Raw genomic sequence first — 17,295 nt, forward strand, 5'->3', positions numbered from 1 at the left:
GGTTCTCCTTAGACTTCTTTTTTGCTTTGAGACAGGTTTCACTCTGCCCAGGCTGGAGAGCAGTGGCCTGGCTCACTCCAGCCTTGACCTGGGTTCCAGTGATTGTCCCACTTAAGCCTGGGACTACAGGTATGCAGTGCCACACCTGGCTAGTTTTTGTGCTTTTTGTAGAGTTCTGCCTTGTTGCCCAGGCTACTCTTGAACTCCTGGGCTCAAGTGATCTGCCTGCCTTGGCATCCCAAAGTGTTAGGATTACTACACATGTGAGCAAGTAGTAAGCTCTCCAAAGATATGCAAGTCATTCTGAGGTCATTATGCAGGTTGTGATCAACCTATACAATTTCATTAGTTGGAAGAAAAAAAATTGCTATCAAGCCCCAAACCAATATAAGGTACCAATAAGTAATCTGGACTAATTTGAAAGAAGCAATCTTTCAAAGATTGCGTTGAAAAAAGTAATCAGGATTAAAGTTGCATACAGTGCTACAAGTCATTCTGGGCATTTCTAAATCTTTCCATAGTAATGTTTTTTTCCTGTAAATTTTTAGTGGTGCCCTCTCTGTGGTGGGCATTGGAAAAAGCCTTTAAGAATTTATAACAAGAAATCAGTCCCAATATCTAAATGGCAGCAGCAGGCTAAGGTTTTCAAAGTATGATTGTTAAAGTTATTAGAAAGTTCGCAATTTGATACAGCCATATATTATCTTTACAGATTTTTTTAAATGGGAAGTGCTTTGGCAAGTGAAAATTCGAGTTAGACTACAGTGAAGAAATGGAAACAAAATATTGGAATTCTAAAGATTACAGATTTCAGGAGGCTTAATGTAACAAAACACAGCAAACATCATTTTATTCAACCTCAATTTCTATATGCAAAGTAATTCCAAACTTTCTATTGGGTCAGTAAGTGTTAAGTATTAAAACTAGTACCAACTCTTCAGTTGCAAAAATATATATTCTGAGGCAGTGCAAAATATCCATTTTGAAGGTAATGAAAATTGTACATAATTTCTGAAAAGTTTTTTAGCATTTTCACAATAAATTCACACTAAAATTCTGCACAGGTCAGATTAACCCTGAAATGTTCGAAGTCTGGTACAATAATTTGTAAATGGTTACATAGGTAGAAGAGAGTTATGCTGTTACTGTACCATATGGAAGTAATTTTGCCATGTCAACTGATTGAGTCATCTACATAATTACTGTAAACACACATAAAACCACTGGCTTTTTAAATCATGCAGAGTTAAGGCAAACTTACTGTTCCTAAGGGATAGTTTTAACAAAAGGCATGATAAATGTCAAAGTGCGGCATGTGAGATCATGATTTTCTTAAACCTCCTACTGGTAACAAGCTTAATTTAAAATTTTAAGACTTAATTGATCCAAACTAAAAAACAGTATTTACAAATGCACATTTTTACTCACAAGCATACAAATCTAAATATCATACAAGAATAAAACTTCTGTGTGCAGTGCAAGTTTATCCCACAGGTTTTAAAAACAATCAATACCAACAATATATGTGCCTGAACAAAGACTTCACGTTCAAGGACATACACTGTAGCATTTTAAGCATGTTCCAATTAATTTTGTAAATTATTAGGCAGCTGATTTATTTTCATTTTAACTATCTGATGATTGATTCATTTGTACCCATTTTAAAGGTATTACAAATTTAAATATTGGGAAGAGGATGGAAGTAACTGGATAGTCAAGATAAAATCCATTAAGCAAGATAATACATAATATGAAAAGTGTATTATGTTGGTGCAAAAGTAATTGCAATTTTTGCCATTAATAGTGGCAAAAACCACTATTACTTTTGTACCAACCTAATAAAGTCAGAGAAGGCAGCTCTCATCAAAATGAGACCCCTTTCAGAAAACTGTATTGCAACATGCAATCTATTTTAATAAATATATACTTCGAATATGGCTGTATATAAACATAACCTACACAGCCCTACACATATAAACACACAAATATGTTGCTTTTTTTTTTTTTTTTTTTTTTTTGAGACGGTCTCACCCTGTCACCCAAGCTGGAGTGCAGTGACGTGGTCTCTGCCTCCCGGGTTCAAGTGATTCTCCTGCCTCAGCCTCCCAAGTAACTGGAACTACAGTTGGAGCGCCACCATGCCTGGCTAATTTTTGTATTTTAAGTAGAGACAGGTTTTCACCATGCTGGTCAGGCTGGTCTCAAATTCCTGGCCTCAAGTGATCCTCCCAAAGTACTGGGATTACAGGCATGGGCCACCATGCCCAGCCATGTTGCTCTTATAATTGAGACATTTCATTTGTTTTGGGGGTTAGGCAAATTTAATTTGCCATTCCCCAAACTCAGTAACTTCAAATATAGGCAATGCCTAGAATGATATGGTTCCCACTATTTCTATCAAACTACTACAAATACTGAGGAATCCCGAAGTAGTTTTCCACAGAGGCAGAAAAACAGTCTAGGAGTTGAAAATCTTCAGTGTCAACAAGGCCTGTGCCTGGGACATTAAAATGGCATTTCATATTTTGAGATGATGCAATATGAATCATAATTCATTTTATGTTATCCCCAAGAGTTACTTCATTTCTGTTTTCACATTAGGATTTGGAAAAAAACCTTGAATGTTTCCAGATTAAATACAATCCCCAAGCCTTGTGCGTCAAAATTCTAGTGAATATTTAAATGAGAGGCGCTCCAAAACACTTCCTGCACCACTCCACACTGGCACTTGGTGGAACATCAATTTTCTGCAACTTGTCAAGAATCTCCGAAGACAGACTGTTGTATGCAATTCCATATTCATTGTCAAAGGCCTCTGAAAGAAATTTTCAAAAATGAAATTGTAATTTATTAAGAAAGCAAATAGCCATTCATTTCAAATTGGCATTGAGTCAAATTACACATATTTAATCTACATATTTAGAAGCAGAAATCTTTTAAATCTTTTATACATACCAGCTATAATTTTAAAAATTATTTTAGAAAATAAAATTTACAACTTCCTTTAGTAATCTTTCATTAACCAACTTACCAATATCAATATTCTCTCTTCCTAGAGACACTAATGATAAGAATAGGATTTCTCTGTATAAACTCCTGTAAAACAAATGTTTTAGAAGTTAATAGACAAATAGCATAAAAATAGATGCATTTTTTAAAATGGTGAAGACAGATTAAGTTCTGTTGTCTAGTTAACAGTAATATACCTATGACAATGTCCTGGTTTTAATATTATGTTACAGTTATATGAGGTGACACATTTGGAGGAAGCTGAGTGAAGGCTACACTGAATTCTGTACTATTTTTATAACTTCTGCAAGTTTCTATTCCAAATTAAAGTTAAAAAATAGTGAATGGGATAAAGCTTCACACTAGAAACAAAAATGGCTTAACTTTTTATGATATTTTAACAATGTAAGTAAGACATAACTTTTAATTCTAATGTCTAATTAAAATTTACAAAAGCAGAGTCTTTTCTCACCTTTTGTCACTTGACAAAATAACAGATTAATTTCCAAGTAAGTTAGGGGTCTAAAAACCCTTGGACACAAATAAAAAGGTGGTGTGGTCTCTTTACTATTTAACCCAATAGCAAAGGACAGTTCATGTTTATCTGATTTGTGAGCATTAAAATGTCACAAATGAAACACTCAAAGTGAGCTTCATGACTCAGTTGTTGAGAGGAAAACTTAAGAAATGCACTGTATGTACATTAAAAAAAAAAGAGGAGGTAAATATAATGCTGATTCTAGTGACACTTCACATCACTTTCTTTTTTTTTTTCAAACAGTTTCACTTTTGTTGCCCAGGCTGGAGTGCACTGGGGCGATTTCGGCTCACTGCAACCGCCGCCTCCTGGGTTCAAGCAATTCTCCAGCCTCAGCCTCCTGAGTAGCTGGGATTACAGGCATGCGCCACCATGCCCAGCTAATTTTGTATTTTTAGCAGAGACAGGGTTTCTCCATGTTGGTCAGGCTGGTCTCAAACTCCCAACCCCACGTGATCCACCTGCCTCGGCCTCCTAAAGTGCTGGGATTATAGGCGTGAGCCACCGCGCCCAGTCACATCACTTTCTTTAGAAGCTTGCCTATAGTCCCAGCTACTCAAGAGGCTGAGGTGGGAGGATCACTTGAGCCCAGGTGTTCTGGGCTATGCTGATTGGGTGTCCGCACTAAGTTGGGCATCAATATGGTGACCTCCCGTCATCAATATGGTGACGAGGTTACCTAAGGAGGGGTGAACCGGCCCAGGTCAGAAACGGAGCAGGTCAAAACTCCCCTGCCAATCAATAGTGGGATCACGGCTGTAAACAGCCACTGCACGCCAGCCTGGGCAACAAAGCGAGACTCCATCTCTTTAAAAAACAAAAACAAACAAAAAACTTCAGAAGCCGTAATATGACATTTCTAATATTACATTAAACTACAGATGCTTGAAGCGAGCTACTCATTACAGATTGTGAAGAAGGTCATCTCTACCTCAACTACTGAGAGTAAAAATGGATTCATCCATTTTCATTATCAATTCTTGCCCTATCATCACTTCTGAGATTATCTTCAAAGATGCCATGACCTAAAAAACTTGAAGGGCACTGTAGAAACACTAGTAATGCTTGATATAAGCGATTACGCATACTTTTCTGAAGCTTCTATTGCAAAATTCACTTATGCTGAGGAGAGGATGTGTACTAATCCAAGCATATTAGCAGACAATAGGGACAGGAGCACAATAACTCCATATCCTTTGTAGTTCATTCCCTTTCCCAAATTGTTTCTACTTCTATTCCCATACAGTATTCTCTTATGTCCCACAAAAGAAAAGATGTGTGGGTATCACAGGCCCTGAATAAGTAGTACCTACATTTATCAATGTTAATACATTTATAGGTTTCCAGCAAACAGCAACAATGTTTCCAAAACAGAGTACATTTTAGATCAATGAATTATCTTAAAATGCAATCTATTACTCACTTTTTTTTGAGACAGGGTTTTGCTCTGTCGCCCAGGTGGCAGTGCAGTGCAGTTATCACAGCTTACTGTAACCTTGATCTCCTGGGCTCAAGGAATCTTCCTGTATAACCCTCACCAGTAGCTGAGGTCACAGGCACCACACCCACCAAATTATTTTTTGTAGAGATGGGGTCTTGCTATATTGCTCATACGGTCTCAAACTCCTGAACTCAAGCAATCCTTCTGCTTTGGCCACCCAAAGTGCTGGAATTATAGGCGGGAGCCACCGTGCTGAGCCCTCAGACACTTTTATTATGCATTTCTGTTCAAGTAGGAATTCATATATTTGTGTAGCACTTTTTAAAACAGATGTTTTGCAATGAGTATTTCTTTTACAACTAGAGATATTTTTTAACATAAGATAATTTTTTAAAAACATGAAACTATTGAGTGGTAGCAAGCAAAAATTACCTTTGCCTTTTCATGCCTGGCTTCATCTGCTGTGAAAGCAGGTTGATGGGTTTAAGAACGTTATTATGCTGAATACTCTGCCTGATGGTTTCTACTAAAGTGCTTGTTGCTTGTTGTTCCTCTGACAGGAGAGATGATTTCTTTTCAGAATCTAACAATAAGAACACAGTGAGTTTTATTTTCAATTATTATTACCGTTTTTATCATTTTCTTTTTTTTTAGACAAGGTCTCACTGTGTCCCCCAAGCTGGAGTGCAGTGGCCTCGTTCATGGCTCACTGCAACCCTCACCTCCCAGGCTGAAGTGATCCTCCCACCTCAACCTCCCAAATAGATGGGACTACAGGTGTATGCCACCATGCCCAGATAATTTTTGTATTTTTTGTGAGAGATAGGGTCTCAAAATGTTGCCCAGTTTGGTCTCAAACTCCTAGGCTCAAGCAATCTGCCTCCCAAAGTGCTGGGATTATGGGCGTGAGCCACCATGCCTGGTCCCAATTATTTAAAAAGTTGGTTTTTTTTTGTTTTTTTTCTGCAGAGTTATGGCATTTTCTCTTTGCTTATCCAATATCACCTCCCTGCCACTAGTAAAATTATGTGGCAATGTACCCAACTAAAAAATATTTTTCCTGCTCCCTTCAAACAGGCAGACCTGTCATTCTGCCTTTCTCTTCCAATATATGGAGGCTTACTGCCTGAGGCTAAGATGTGATAGATTGTACTCCAGCAGCCATCTTATGACCATGAAGCAATCTTTACTGACAGTGAAGCAGATATAACAGAAGGAACCTGGGTCCCTGATGACACAGGAGTTGCCTAGCGGTACTAAACTGTCAAGTATATAACTTCTTTCTTTTTCAAAAATGTATTTACTTATTTATTTTTTGGAGACAGGATCTCATTCTGTTGCCCAGGTTGGAGCGCAGTGCCTGATCATTATAACCTTCAACTCCTGGGCTCAAGCAATCCTCCCCACTCAGCCTCCCAAATAGCTAGGACTACAGGCATGCACCACCACAGTCAGCTGTAGAGACAGAGTCTTGTTATATTGTCCAGGCTAGTCTCAAACTCCTGACCTCAAGCAGTCCTCCTGCCTCAGCCTCCAAAATCACTGGAATTGCAAGCATGAGCCAACATGTCTGGCCTTATTTTTAATTGATAAATAGAAACTGTATTTACTTATGGTGTACAACATGATGTAATTCATAACTTCTTTCTAGACAGTGTTTCACTCTGTCAGCCAGGCTGGAGTGCAGTGTGGTGCAATCATAGCTCACTGCAGCCTTGACCTCCTGGGCTCAAGCAATCCTCCAGCATCAGCCTCGAGTAGCTGACACTATGGGTGCATGCCACCACACTTAGCTAATTTTTTATTTTTATTTTTTGTAGAGATGGGATCCCACTATGTCCAGGCTGGTCTCAAACTCCCGTTCCCAAGTGATCCTCCACCTTGGCCTCCAAAAGACCTAGCCTGATTCACTTAGCCTAATAACTTTATATGAGAGAATAATCTTTACAACCATTTAAGCTTCTGTCATTTTCTATTACATATAGTAAAGTCTAGTGCTAATTAGAAGAAAAGTAATTTGGCCAGGTGCAGTGGCTCATGCTTATAATCCCAACACTTTGGGAGGCTGAGGTGGACGGATCACCTGAGATTGGGAGTTTAAGACCAGCCTGACCAACATGGAGAAATCCCATCTCTACTAAAAATACAAAATTAGCTGGGTGTGGTGGCACATGCCTGTAATCCCAGCTACTGAGGAGGTTAAGACAGAAGAATCTCTTGAACCCGGGTGGCGGAGGTTGCAGTGAGCTGAGATTGAACCAGTGCACTCCAGCCTGGACAACAGAAGCAAAACTCTATCTCAAAAAAAAATAAAATAGCAATTCTAAAACTATTAAGAAGTTTTGTTTTTTTTTGAGATGGAGTCTCCAGGCTGGGGTACAGTGGTGGAATCACAGCTCACTGCTGCATAGAATTCCTGGACTCAACTGCTGGGATTACAGGTGTAAGCCACCACACCCAGCCACATTTTCCTTTTTTTTTTGAGATGGAATCTCACTGCGATGACCAGGCTGGAGTGCAATGGTGCGATCTTGGCTCACTGCAACCTCTGCTTTCTGAATTCAAGTGATTCTCCTGCCTCAGCCTCTCAAGTAGCTAGGATTACAAGCATGCACCGCATGCCTGGCTAATTTTTAAAAAAATATTTTTAGCTGAGACAGGGTTTCACCATTTGGCTAAGCTGATCTTGAACTCCTGACCTCAAGTGATCCACCTGCCTTGGCCTCCCAAAGTGCTGGGATTACAGGCATTAGCCACTGCGCCGGGCCTCTATTTTCCTTTTTTTAAATATAAAGTTACATTTCACTTCATACTGATATGACTGAACTTTTAAAATATGTTTATATTACAGACTGAATTGTGTCACCCCCAAATTCGTATGTTGAGGCCCTAATTAGCAATGTGACTCTATTTGGAGATGAGGCCTTTAAAGAAATAATTAAGATTACATGAGGACATAAGAGTGGGGACCTAATCTAATATGGCTGGTGTCTTTATAAGAAAAGGAAACACCAGGGATGTGTGCATGTGCATGCATGCAAACACAGAGAGAAAAGGTTACATGGGCATACAGCAAGAAGGTAGCCATCCGCAAGCCAGAGAGAGGCCTAGAAGAAACCAAACCTGCTGATCCCTTCTAGATTTTACATTTCCAGCCTCCAGAGAACTGTGAAAAAATAAATTCCTGTTGTTAAAGCCACCCAGTCTGTAGTATTTTATTATGGCAGCCCTAGCAAACTAACACAGTTTGAAAGCCACTTAATGTTTTTCCCATGAATAACCTATATTAATATTATTTGCTCATTTATCTACTGAATTGTTTGTATTTTTCTTATTGACTCATAAGTCTTCTGAATACATGAATAATAACCCTTTAAACCCCTTATAAAAATATATTCTAAATATAAAAGATTAAAAATGAAGTCAGAACCTTTAAAACCAGTCAGTATCCATCAATACAACTGAACTTAGGATCTTATACCAATACATCTAAATTACTCTTCTGCTACATAGAATTTAATCTCAAAATACCTAACCAAACTCTTACTTGATAAAAAAAAAATCACCAAAAAAAATTACTCAACTCAGTTGAGACCAGTCACAGTTAAAAACGGGTCAGTACAATAGCAAATCACTTATTCATTTTCGTGTGTACTTTTTTTATAATTGCAAATTATTTTGAATTAATTAAAAATTTTAAAATAAAAGCAAAATAATTTGCTTTTCTCTATTTAACTCTAGGGAAATTTAGCTTAATTCTGTTCCTTTTTTCCCCCCAGCAGCCCATTATTTATCATGGAACAATATCCTACAACATGAACGGACTGTGCCACAATTTGCTTATCCAGTCATCTATGGATGCATGCTTCAGTTGTTTCCGTTTTGAGTATTTTTTTTTTCCGTTTTGAGTATTTTATGTCTTTAATTCTTTGTTTTGTTTTGTTTGAGACACAGTCTTCCTCTGACACCCAGGCTGGAGTGCAGCCTGTAGTGACCTCGGCTCACTACAACCTCCACTGCCCGGGTTCAAGCAATTCTCGTGCCTCAGCCTCCAGAGTAGCTGGGACTACAGGTGCCCGCCACCACACCTAGCTAAGTTTTGTATTTTTAGTAGAGACAGAGTTTCCCCATGTTGGCCAGGCTGGTCTCCAACTCCTGGCCTCAAGTGACCCACCCACCTGGGCCTCCCAAAGTGATGGCATTACAGGTGTGAGCCACCACTCCCGGCTGTTATGTCTTTAATTCTATTTTACTTACTAAAATTCCTCCATGAGACATACAGAGGTTCTCTTGGTTCCTGGTGAAGGTTGATATTATCCCATAACAGCTGAATATATACAAGTTTGCTATCCTGGGACAGAGATGACAGAGGAAGCTAAAAGAGATCAAAAGAAAATATTAGTATCCCAAGAATAACAGTTACCAGTGAATCTAGTGAAGCTTGGTTATACACACAGATTGAGTCCTTTTAAAATTCTGGACCTAAAATTCAGAGACAAAATTTTAATTTTTATTAATGTCTGATTACAAATGTTATTATTTTTTGAAGTAAAGGTTTCTTGGTGTAACTTTCTTTTTTTTTTGAGACGGAGTTTCGCTCTTCTTACCCAGGCTGGAGTGCAATGGCGCAATCTCAGCTCACCGCAACCTCCGCCTCCTGGGTTCAGGCAATTCTCCTGCCTCAGCCTCCTGAGTAGCTGGGATTACAGGCACGTGCCACCAGGCCCAGCTGATTTTTTGTATTTTTAGTAGAGACGGGGTTTCACCATGTTGACCAGGATGGTCTCGATCTCTTGACCTCGTGATCCACGTGCCTCGGCCTCCCAAAGTGCTGGGATTACAGGCTTGAGCCACCGCGCCCGGCCTCTTGGTGTAACTTTTAAAGAATGGGAGACAATTTGCTAACTGGCACAACAGTTACAGAAAGATTAATCACGATTACAGCAAATTTTAAGGTCAAAGAGCAAGAGTTTCTACTACCTTACCAAATAATTTTGTTTTGTCTACTATTACTTAAAATAAATGAGTCAAACTAGAGTTTATAGTACTTCAAGGAAAGAATTTATTTTATACCAGGTGTATGTTTGGGGTCTGACTGTCCATCAATATTCAACATTATAAAATAGGCCGGGCGCGGTAGCTCACACCTGTAATCCCAGCACTTTGGGAGGCCGAGGCAGGTGGATCACCTGAGGTCAAGAGTTTGAGACCAGCCTGGCCAACATGGTGAAACTCCATATCTACCAAAAATATAAAAATTAGCCAGGCGTGGTGGTAGATGCCTGTAATCCCAACTACTCAGGAGGCTGAGGCAGGAGAATTGCTTGAATCTGGGAAGTGGAGATGGCAGTGAGCTAAGATCACACCATTGTATGCCAGCCTGGGTGACAGTGGGAATCCGTCTCAAAAAACAAATAAACAAAAAAACTATGAAATAAAGCATTCTAGGAGCTCACTGTCTCTAATGGAATCAGGATCCCAGTATAAGTAGAATAGGGGCTTACAAATCAAACAGCCAGACTGTGACTTTGGCTCTCCGCTCCATCACCTATTAGGTATGTCACCTTACAGAAATTACTAAATTACTCTAACTTTTAATTATAACATCTCAAAAATATGGATAATATGAGTCCTTTCAAATAAGTACTCATATTATTTCATTTGAATTTTTAAATTGCTTTGAGAATTGCAGCTGGGAATAGAACAGTTAAGAATAACAGCTACCAGCCCAGCACAGTGGCTCACACCTATAATCCCAGCAATTTGGGAGGCTGAGGTGGGTGGACCACCTGAGGTCAGGAGTTCGAGATCAGCCTGGCCAACATAGTGAAACCCTGTCTCTACTAAAAATACAAAAATTAGCCAGGTGTGGTTGTGGGCGCCTATAATCCCAGCTACTCAGGAGGCTGAGGCAGGAGAATCACTTGAACCCGGGAAAAGGAGGTTGCAGTGAGCCAAGATCGCACCATTGCACTCCAGCCTGGGCAAAAAGAAGAAGTAGAAAAAAAAGAATAAAAGCTACCTTTTCTAGCTACCCTTGTAGATAGATACGACCTAATAACTGAATTCAGGCCAAGAAAATATATGTGGAAATATTATCTACAACTCCAGGAGCTGTCCCTTAAGAAAGAAGACATACTCTCCCCTCCATCCATTTTTCTCCTAACTGCTGGATAAAAAGTGGATGTGATAGTTTGGAGGGAATCAGCCATCCTGGACCAGAAGCACAACTTGGAAATGAGGGTTATGCATAGCTAAGCAAAAATATAGACAGATTTTAGGCTTCTAACACTTTACAATTCCAGGACTGCTTAACCAAACTTTTAAGTGAGAGAGAAATAAACTTGTCTTATTAAGCTACTGTTGTTGTATACTTTCAGGAGCTTGAAGTTAAGTCTCATCTACCCAATACTAATGTAAGTATAAAAGTTGGCACCCTACCTGTACACCTTCATTACAATGTTCAGATGTGAGGATAAGTCCTGGCAAGTTACTAGGAAGGTCCAAACGTCTGAAATACCAAACGAGGTTCCAGAAAATGATTGGATGTTGATTGATGAAAGAAGATGTATGAATCACCTGATCACCCTCATTTTCTAGCAAAGACTCAAGTTCTTTGCGAAGCACTAGAGGACTCAAGTAGGGCACAGAAACAGGGAGAGGATTGGGCCTTTTTCCTAAAGGATCCTTCAAAAAAATACAAAAAGAAATTAATATTATCTGTTTAAATCTGCATGCTCAAGAGTACTTCTCAATGAGATAATGCCTCTCTATTCTTTTTAAATCAGTTACTTCAGGATCATTGCTACCAGTTATTTCAGGACCATTGCTACATGCAGAATACCCTAATGAATGAAAACCTAAAAAAGAAAATACTTAAATACTGTTAAGTTAAATCATTACAAAAGAAAATTAATCAACAGGCTCTTTAAAACATACTCTCTATCACATTGAGAGCAATGGCCTGAATGTATTAGACTTTTTTTCAATTTTTATAAGAAATATTTGCATTTCAGATGATTTATAGTAATATGTGTATAAAAACTGTGTGATATTATCTTCCTCCTACAACTCTAAACTGATGGGCCAATCTTTCGTATTAACATTCTTTGTTGACTTAACTCACTTTTACAACTGATTGCAACAAAAACTGAAGGAATTTAAGAAATAGCATTTTTAAAATTCAAATGAAATAAGAAACGAAAAAAAAACCTAACCTAGACTTTTTGAGTTATGCATATTATAATCAGGATAAAATGTTTAAAATTCTCTCATTAACAGTGAGTCCCCCTCATGCCTACACTGTGGTCTCCAAAATCATTTCCCTCTAAATTGACCCATAGTTTCTTAGAGAAACGACTGATTCTAGGTCTGGGTAAGAATATATATAACATAAGCATGAAACATCTTGTTATATAAGAAAGCAAGAAAGCTTTTTAAAGATTACAAAAAAACTACTAGAGTTGTGTCAAAAGGACTAATAAGTTAACTTGTAGAGGCTTCTAGCTGACCAAAGAGAATAATATAAGCACCAACAAGGATAAAAACAGCAATAGATTTAAGGATAAATGTTTAAGGCACGGTGGTATGTGCCTGTACTTCCAGTTATTAGGGAGGCTGAAGCAGGGGAAGTTTCTGTTTATAAGGTATTCCTTACTATAAAAAAGAAATGACAGAATTAGACTATTATCATTTTATAGCTCCTAATAAATTATTTTATCTAGTTATTAAGGCATTAATAGCTACTGTTTGTGTCTCCTGATGCGAGGAACATATCACCACTGATGAAATTGTCTTATAAAAATAAACAAGCAAATGAACAATAAAACAAAACCCCCAAATCTGATCGAGGTTCTGGATACAAATCCAACTTTTATCATTGCAATCAGCAAAATCTGGATTATAGGAAACTATACTCTAACCAGTTTTACCAACAAATAAATTGCAAAGGGAAAAAAGAATCTACAGATTCAAAAAGACTAAAAACCATACCAACCAACTGTAATAAATGGACTTTATTTGATCCTGATTCCTCAAGCTACAAACCACACATATACACACACACATATGCATTTGACATTTTTGAGACAATCAGAAATTTGAACTGACTAAATAACTTGATAATATTATTTGGGAGTTTTTTTGTATGATAGAAGCAGTGTAGTTACATTTTCCTAAAGTCATCATTTAGGTACACATACTGAAATATTTACTAACAGAATTGTGATGTTTGAAATTTGCTTCAAAATAATCTCGAAAAAAAGAGAACTGAATGAGAGTATACATAAAAGAAGAATGGCTATACACTGAAAATTATCCAAGCTAGATGATGGGTCAAGGGACTCATTATATTGTTTCTTTTTGTACATATTTGAAATTCTCCACAATAAAGCTATCTGTTTATGGAAAAATCCTAATCTATCACTTTTCATGTAATTTTAAAAAGTCTACTACAGAAGAGTTTATAATATTCTACTATATACTTAGATGTGTATGCAGTAAAATTACAATGTTGTTACATACCACAACTTCCTGCAGACTGTTTGGAAGACTAACTGTTGAAATGCCATGAAACGGTCGCTGGGTAAAGTCAATATTCTGCAAGGGGCCTCCAACACTGTGACTTCGAGTCAAAGATACATTTCGCTTTGATAAACTATTAGGCACAGATGAAATTTTCATAGTTTGGACATCTCCACTGGCTCTCTTTATTTCATCACTTTGAAAAAAATGTAGAAGAAATGCTATGTTCATGTTGAAAAACAGTCTAAATCTGTAGAGCTAGAGTATTTTCTGCAATGGACCACGAGCCTACTAAATATATCTAAGAAGAATTCAGTGCCACCTTGTAAGAACTGCATTTTCTTCAGGCAGTTTTGTATAACTGGTCAGAAAAACAGGATGGAGTAGACAGTTCTGGTGAGGGGTGGGAAGATGACATATTGTACATATACAGGTATTACTTTAAAAAGACAAGTACCCATTCAGTTGCTTTACTCAAATATTATTTCATCTTTATTAAACAAAATTACCTAGAAGTATGCTACATGCAAGTAAGTACGTAAAAACACTGACAAGTATTTAATCTCTACTGGGCTGTGATCCACCTAAGGAGAGAGTCCCAATCATATTTACTTTTTTATTTTTAGAGCTTAGCATAATGTTTAGCATACAACAGAGTCTCAATAAATGTTTGATTCAATTAGTAGTTAAAGGTCAAGTGTACATTTCACAGAAAATAGTATTTCTCCTCTGAAAATTGGCAATGACTACATTAAAGGGGAATATTTTACTGTTGAGAAGTTTATTTTGCAAAAGACTACTATAAAATATTAAACTCAGTTCAAAAATGGTTTATCATCAGATTCATTCATTAGTTCTTTAAACACTACATGGTAATAAAAAGTTAGGATGTACTTTTAAATGCTAGAAACTTATGCTCACATGAGTCACGTTGTCTTTAGAGACAGAATTTTTACAAGGGTACCCCATTTCTTATTATATAAAGAAGTCTATGTACTCTTTGGTACCTTGGTTCAACTGCAGAGCCTGTTTCTTCAGTTATGGTCTGGTTATGTTTTGGGAAATCCATAAAGTTGATCAAGTCAGGTTCTGCTAAACTGGATACAGGTTTGTGCTCCAAGGATTCATTTGCCAGTGGAATGCTTCCACTTTGTAAACTGTCACCAGAAGTACTTGGTTTCAGGAAAAAGCTACACATGGAAAAGCGGGGGGAAAGAGCCTTTAACAATCCTCTAGTCTTCTAAATTCTATCATATTTAGAATCATTTTATGGATAAAGGAATCATTAATAAAATTATATATATTCCAGAAGGAAAATGCTACCCATTTCAAACACATACACACACACAAACTCTCTCTCTCTCTCTCACATTCCTGTTATCTTCCCCTCCTATGGTAAACCTTTCAAATAAAAGGCTGGAAGTAGTCCAACAAAAGATCTTTCCATTTTTGAGAACCACTAAAGAAAACTAGGAAGGAAGAGGGGAAGCAAAATATTTTATTCATTTCCTGACTTAAAAAAAAAAAAGTAAAGAGCTGCAGCAGCAGCATTTTAAGATATATTAATCTATATTGCTTATAATGCCCCTTTTTATCACTTATAAATCTCCATCTTGTTTCTAGTCATTTCTTCTCTGTTCATTGTTTTATTTCCATCTTATCTCTCTCCTTCTCTTTTTGGGTGGAGACTCAGGGAGGGAAGGGCCTTGCAAGGAACATTCGAGAATTTTCTGAGGTAATGGTAATGTTTTCTAAGGGTTTAATTTTTGCACAAATGCATGCATTTATTCTTCAAATGGAATGTTTTAAGATTTGTACATTTTGCTGTATAACAATTTATCTCAGAAGAAAGAAATCTGTCAATAAATAATGAGCTCTAGTTAATGATATGCATACCAAAGTCTTTGGGGGAGAAATGTATTAATATATCTTACCTTCAAATGAGTAAAAATTTAAGACAGATTGGTGGAGAGACAGACAGGTGATAGACTAAGTATAGTAAAGTGTAAATTGAAGGACGTAGGGGTAGAGATATTTGAGTGTTCATTGAAAAAAACTTTTAGGCCGGGCGCGGTGGCTCAAGCCTGTAATCCCAGCACTTTGGGAGGCCGAGGCGGGTGGATCATGAGCTCAAGAGATCGAGACTATCCTGGTCAACATGGTGAAACCCTGTCTCTACTAAAAAACTACAAAAAATTAGCTGGGCATGGTGGCGTGTGCCTGTAGTCCCAGCTACTCAGGAGGCTGAGGCAGGAGAATTGCCTGAACCCAGGAGGCGGAGGTTGCGGTGAGCCGAGATCGCGCCATTGCACTCCAGCCTGGGTAACAAGAGCAAAACTCCGTCTCAAAAAAAAAAAAAAAAAAGAAAGAAAAAAACTTTTAAACTTTGTTGTAAGCTTGAAATTTTCTATAACAACATATTCAGGGGACAGACTTAATAATGCTCCTTTATGCCCAATTTGAAAAATATAAAATAAAATGCTTGTCACAATAGCTTAAAAACACAATTAACTCAACAAAAAAGGATAGGACTTACAGAGAATAATTTAAACCAGTGTTAAAGGACATAAAAGAAGATCTGAAAAAAAAAAAAAAAAATACAGAGATATACCAGGCTCATAGATAAGACAATAATATTAGAAAAGTCCATTTTCCCCACGTTAATCTATAAATCTAATGCAATCTCAAGGAAAACTCTAGTTGTGTGTATGTCTGTGTGTGTGTATTTTTTGAAGACCTCAAACAATCTAAGAATTCATAGGAAAGAGTAAGCACACAAAATATAATAACAATAAAATCCTAGAGCAGGAACTCAACCTACTAACCAGATATAACACAAAGACCAACCGACAAAAACAATATGGCATTAAGAAAAACAGCAAGGAAATGCAGAACCAAGTGAGGTATACATGGGAACTGAAATATGATAAAGGTGACACCACATATCAGTGAGAAAAGGATCGGTTATTTAGTAGATAATATTGGGATAACTGGATTTTTATATGGAAGAAAAATAAAAGCTGGATCTCTACCATCATATATAAAAAGTAAAATCCAGATATATTAAAGACCTAAATATCAAAAGTAAAATATAAGCAGAAATGTTCAAGGAGAAAACTTTCACATTCTAGGTATAGGGAACAACTTTTAAAGCAAGATTCCAAAAGTACAAATTGCAAGGTAAAAAATTAATGGATAATGAAATCAAAATCAATGCTTTCTCTTCAAAAAATTAGTATCAATAATATTCAAGTCAAATCAACAGGAAAAAGAAACAAATAGAAAAATAGGCAATGAATATAAGGAGGCAATTCACAGAAAATGCTAGAATAGGCCAGGTGCAGTAGCTAAAGCCTGTAATCTCAGCACTTTGGGAGGCCAAGGTGTGGGGTGATCACCTAAGGTCAGGAGTCCGAGACCAGCCTGGCTAACAGGGCGAAACCCTGTCTCTACTAAATATACAAAAATTAGCTGGGAGTGGAGGACACCTGTAATCCCACCTACTCAGAAGCCTGAGTCAGGAGAATTGCTTCAACCCAGGAGGCAGAAGTTGCAGTAAGCCGATATTGTGCCATTACACTCCAGCCTGGGCAACATGAGTGAAACTCTGTCTCCAAAAGAAAAATTCTAGAATAACAAAATAATTAAGAGACACTCAAATCTGTCAGTATTCAAACTGCCAAAATTTAAAAAGTGATAATACCAAATGCTGGTAAGGCCATATAGAAATGAGAATTTCTGGGAGGCCGAGGCAGGCAGATCATGAGGTCAAGAGATCGAGGCC

General features: G+C 37.5%; 1 protein-coding gene and 1 long non-coding RNA gene across 4 annotated transcripts in view; both read right to left on the reverse strand.

The window, feature by feature from the left end:
- Positions 1-2,589: 2,589 nt before the first annotated feature.
- Positions 2,590-17,295, reverse strand: part of DENND4C (DENN domain containing 4C) — a 132,282-nt gene continuing 117,576 nt past the window's right edge. For all 3 annotated transcript variants that reach the window (XM_032300104.1, XM_032300103.1, XM_032300105.1), the window contains 7 exons: positions 14,519-14,701; positions 13,512-13,707; positions 11,430-11,675; positions 9,246-9,363; positions 5,421-5,571; positions 3,032-3,096; positions 2,590-2,815 (listed from right to left, as the gene is read on the reverse strand). In XM_032300104.1, coding sequence (XP_032155995.1) covers positions 2,679-2,815; positions 3,032-3,096; positions 5,421-5,571; positions 9,246-9,363; positions 11,430-11,675; positions 13,512-13,707; positions 14,519-14,701 — 1,096 coding nt within the window. In that variant the 3' untranslated portion in view covers positions 2,590-2,678. The remainder of the gene's footprint in view (positions 2,816-3,031; positions 3,097-5,420; positions 5,572-9,245; positions 9,364-11,429; positions 11,676-13,511; positions 13,708-14,518; positions 14,702-17,295) is intronic.
- On the reverse strand, positions 14,867-16,779 carry LOC116566112. The gene is made up of 2 exons (XR_004275737.1): positions 15,889-16,779; positions 14,867-15,567 (listed from the first exon to the last, which is right to left on the reverse strand). It is a non-coding gene; the product is annotated as an uncharacterized LOC116566112 (long non-coding RNA).

The sequence above is a fragment of the Sapajus apella genome, unplaced genomic scaffold (assembly GCF_009761245.1).
Source record: "Sapajus apella isolate SASKATOON/1434 unplaced genomic scaffold, GSC_monkey_1.0 scaffold42, whole genome shotgun sequence".
NCBI lineage: Eukaryota > Metazoa > Chordata > Mammalia > Primates > Cebidae > Sapajus > Sapajus apella.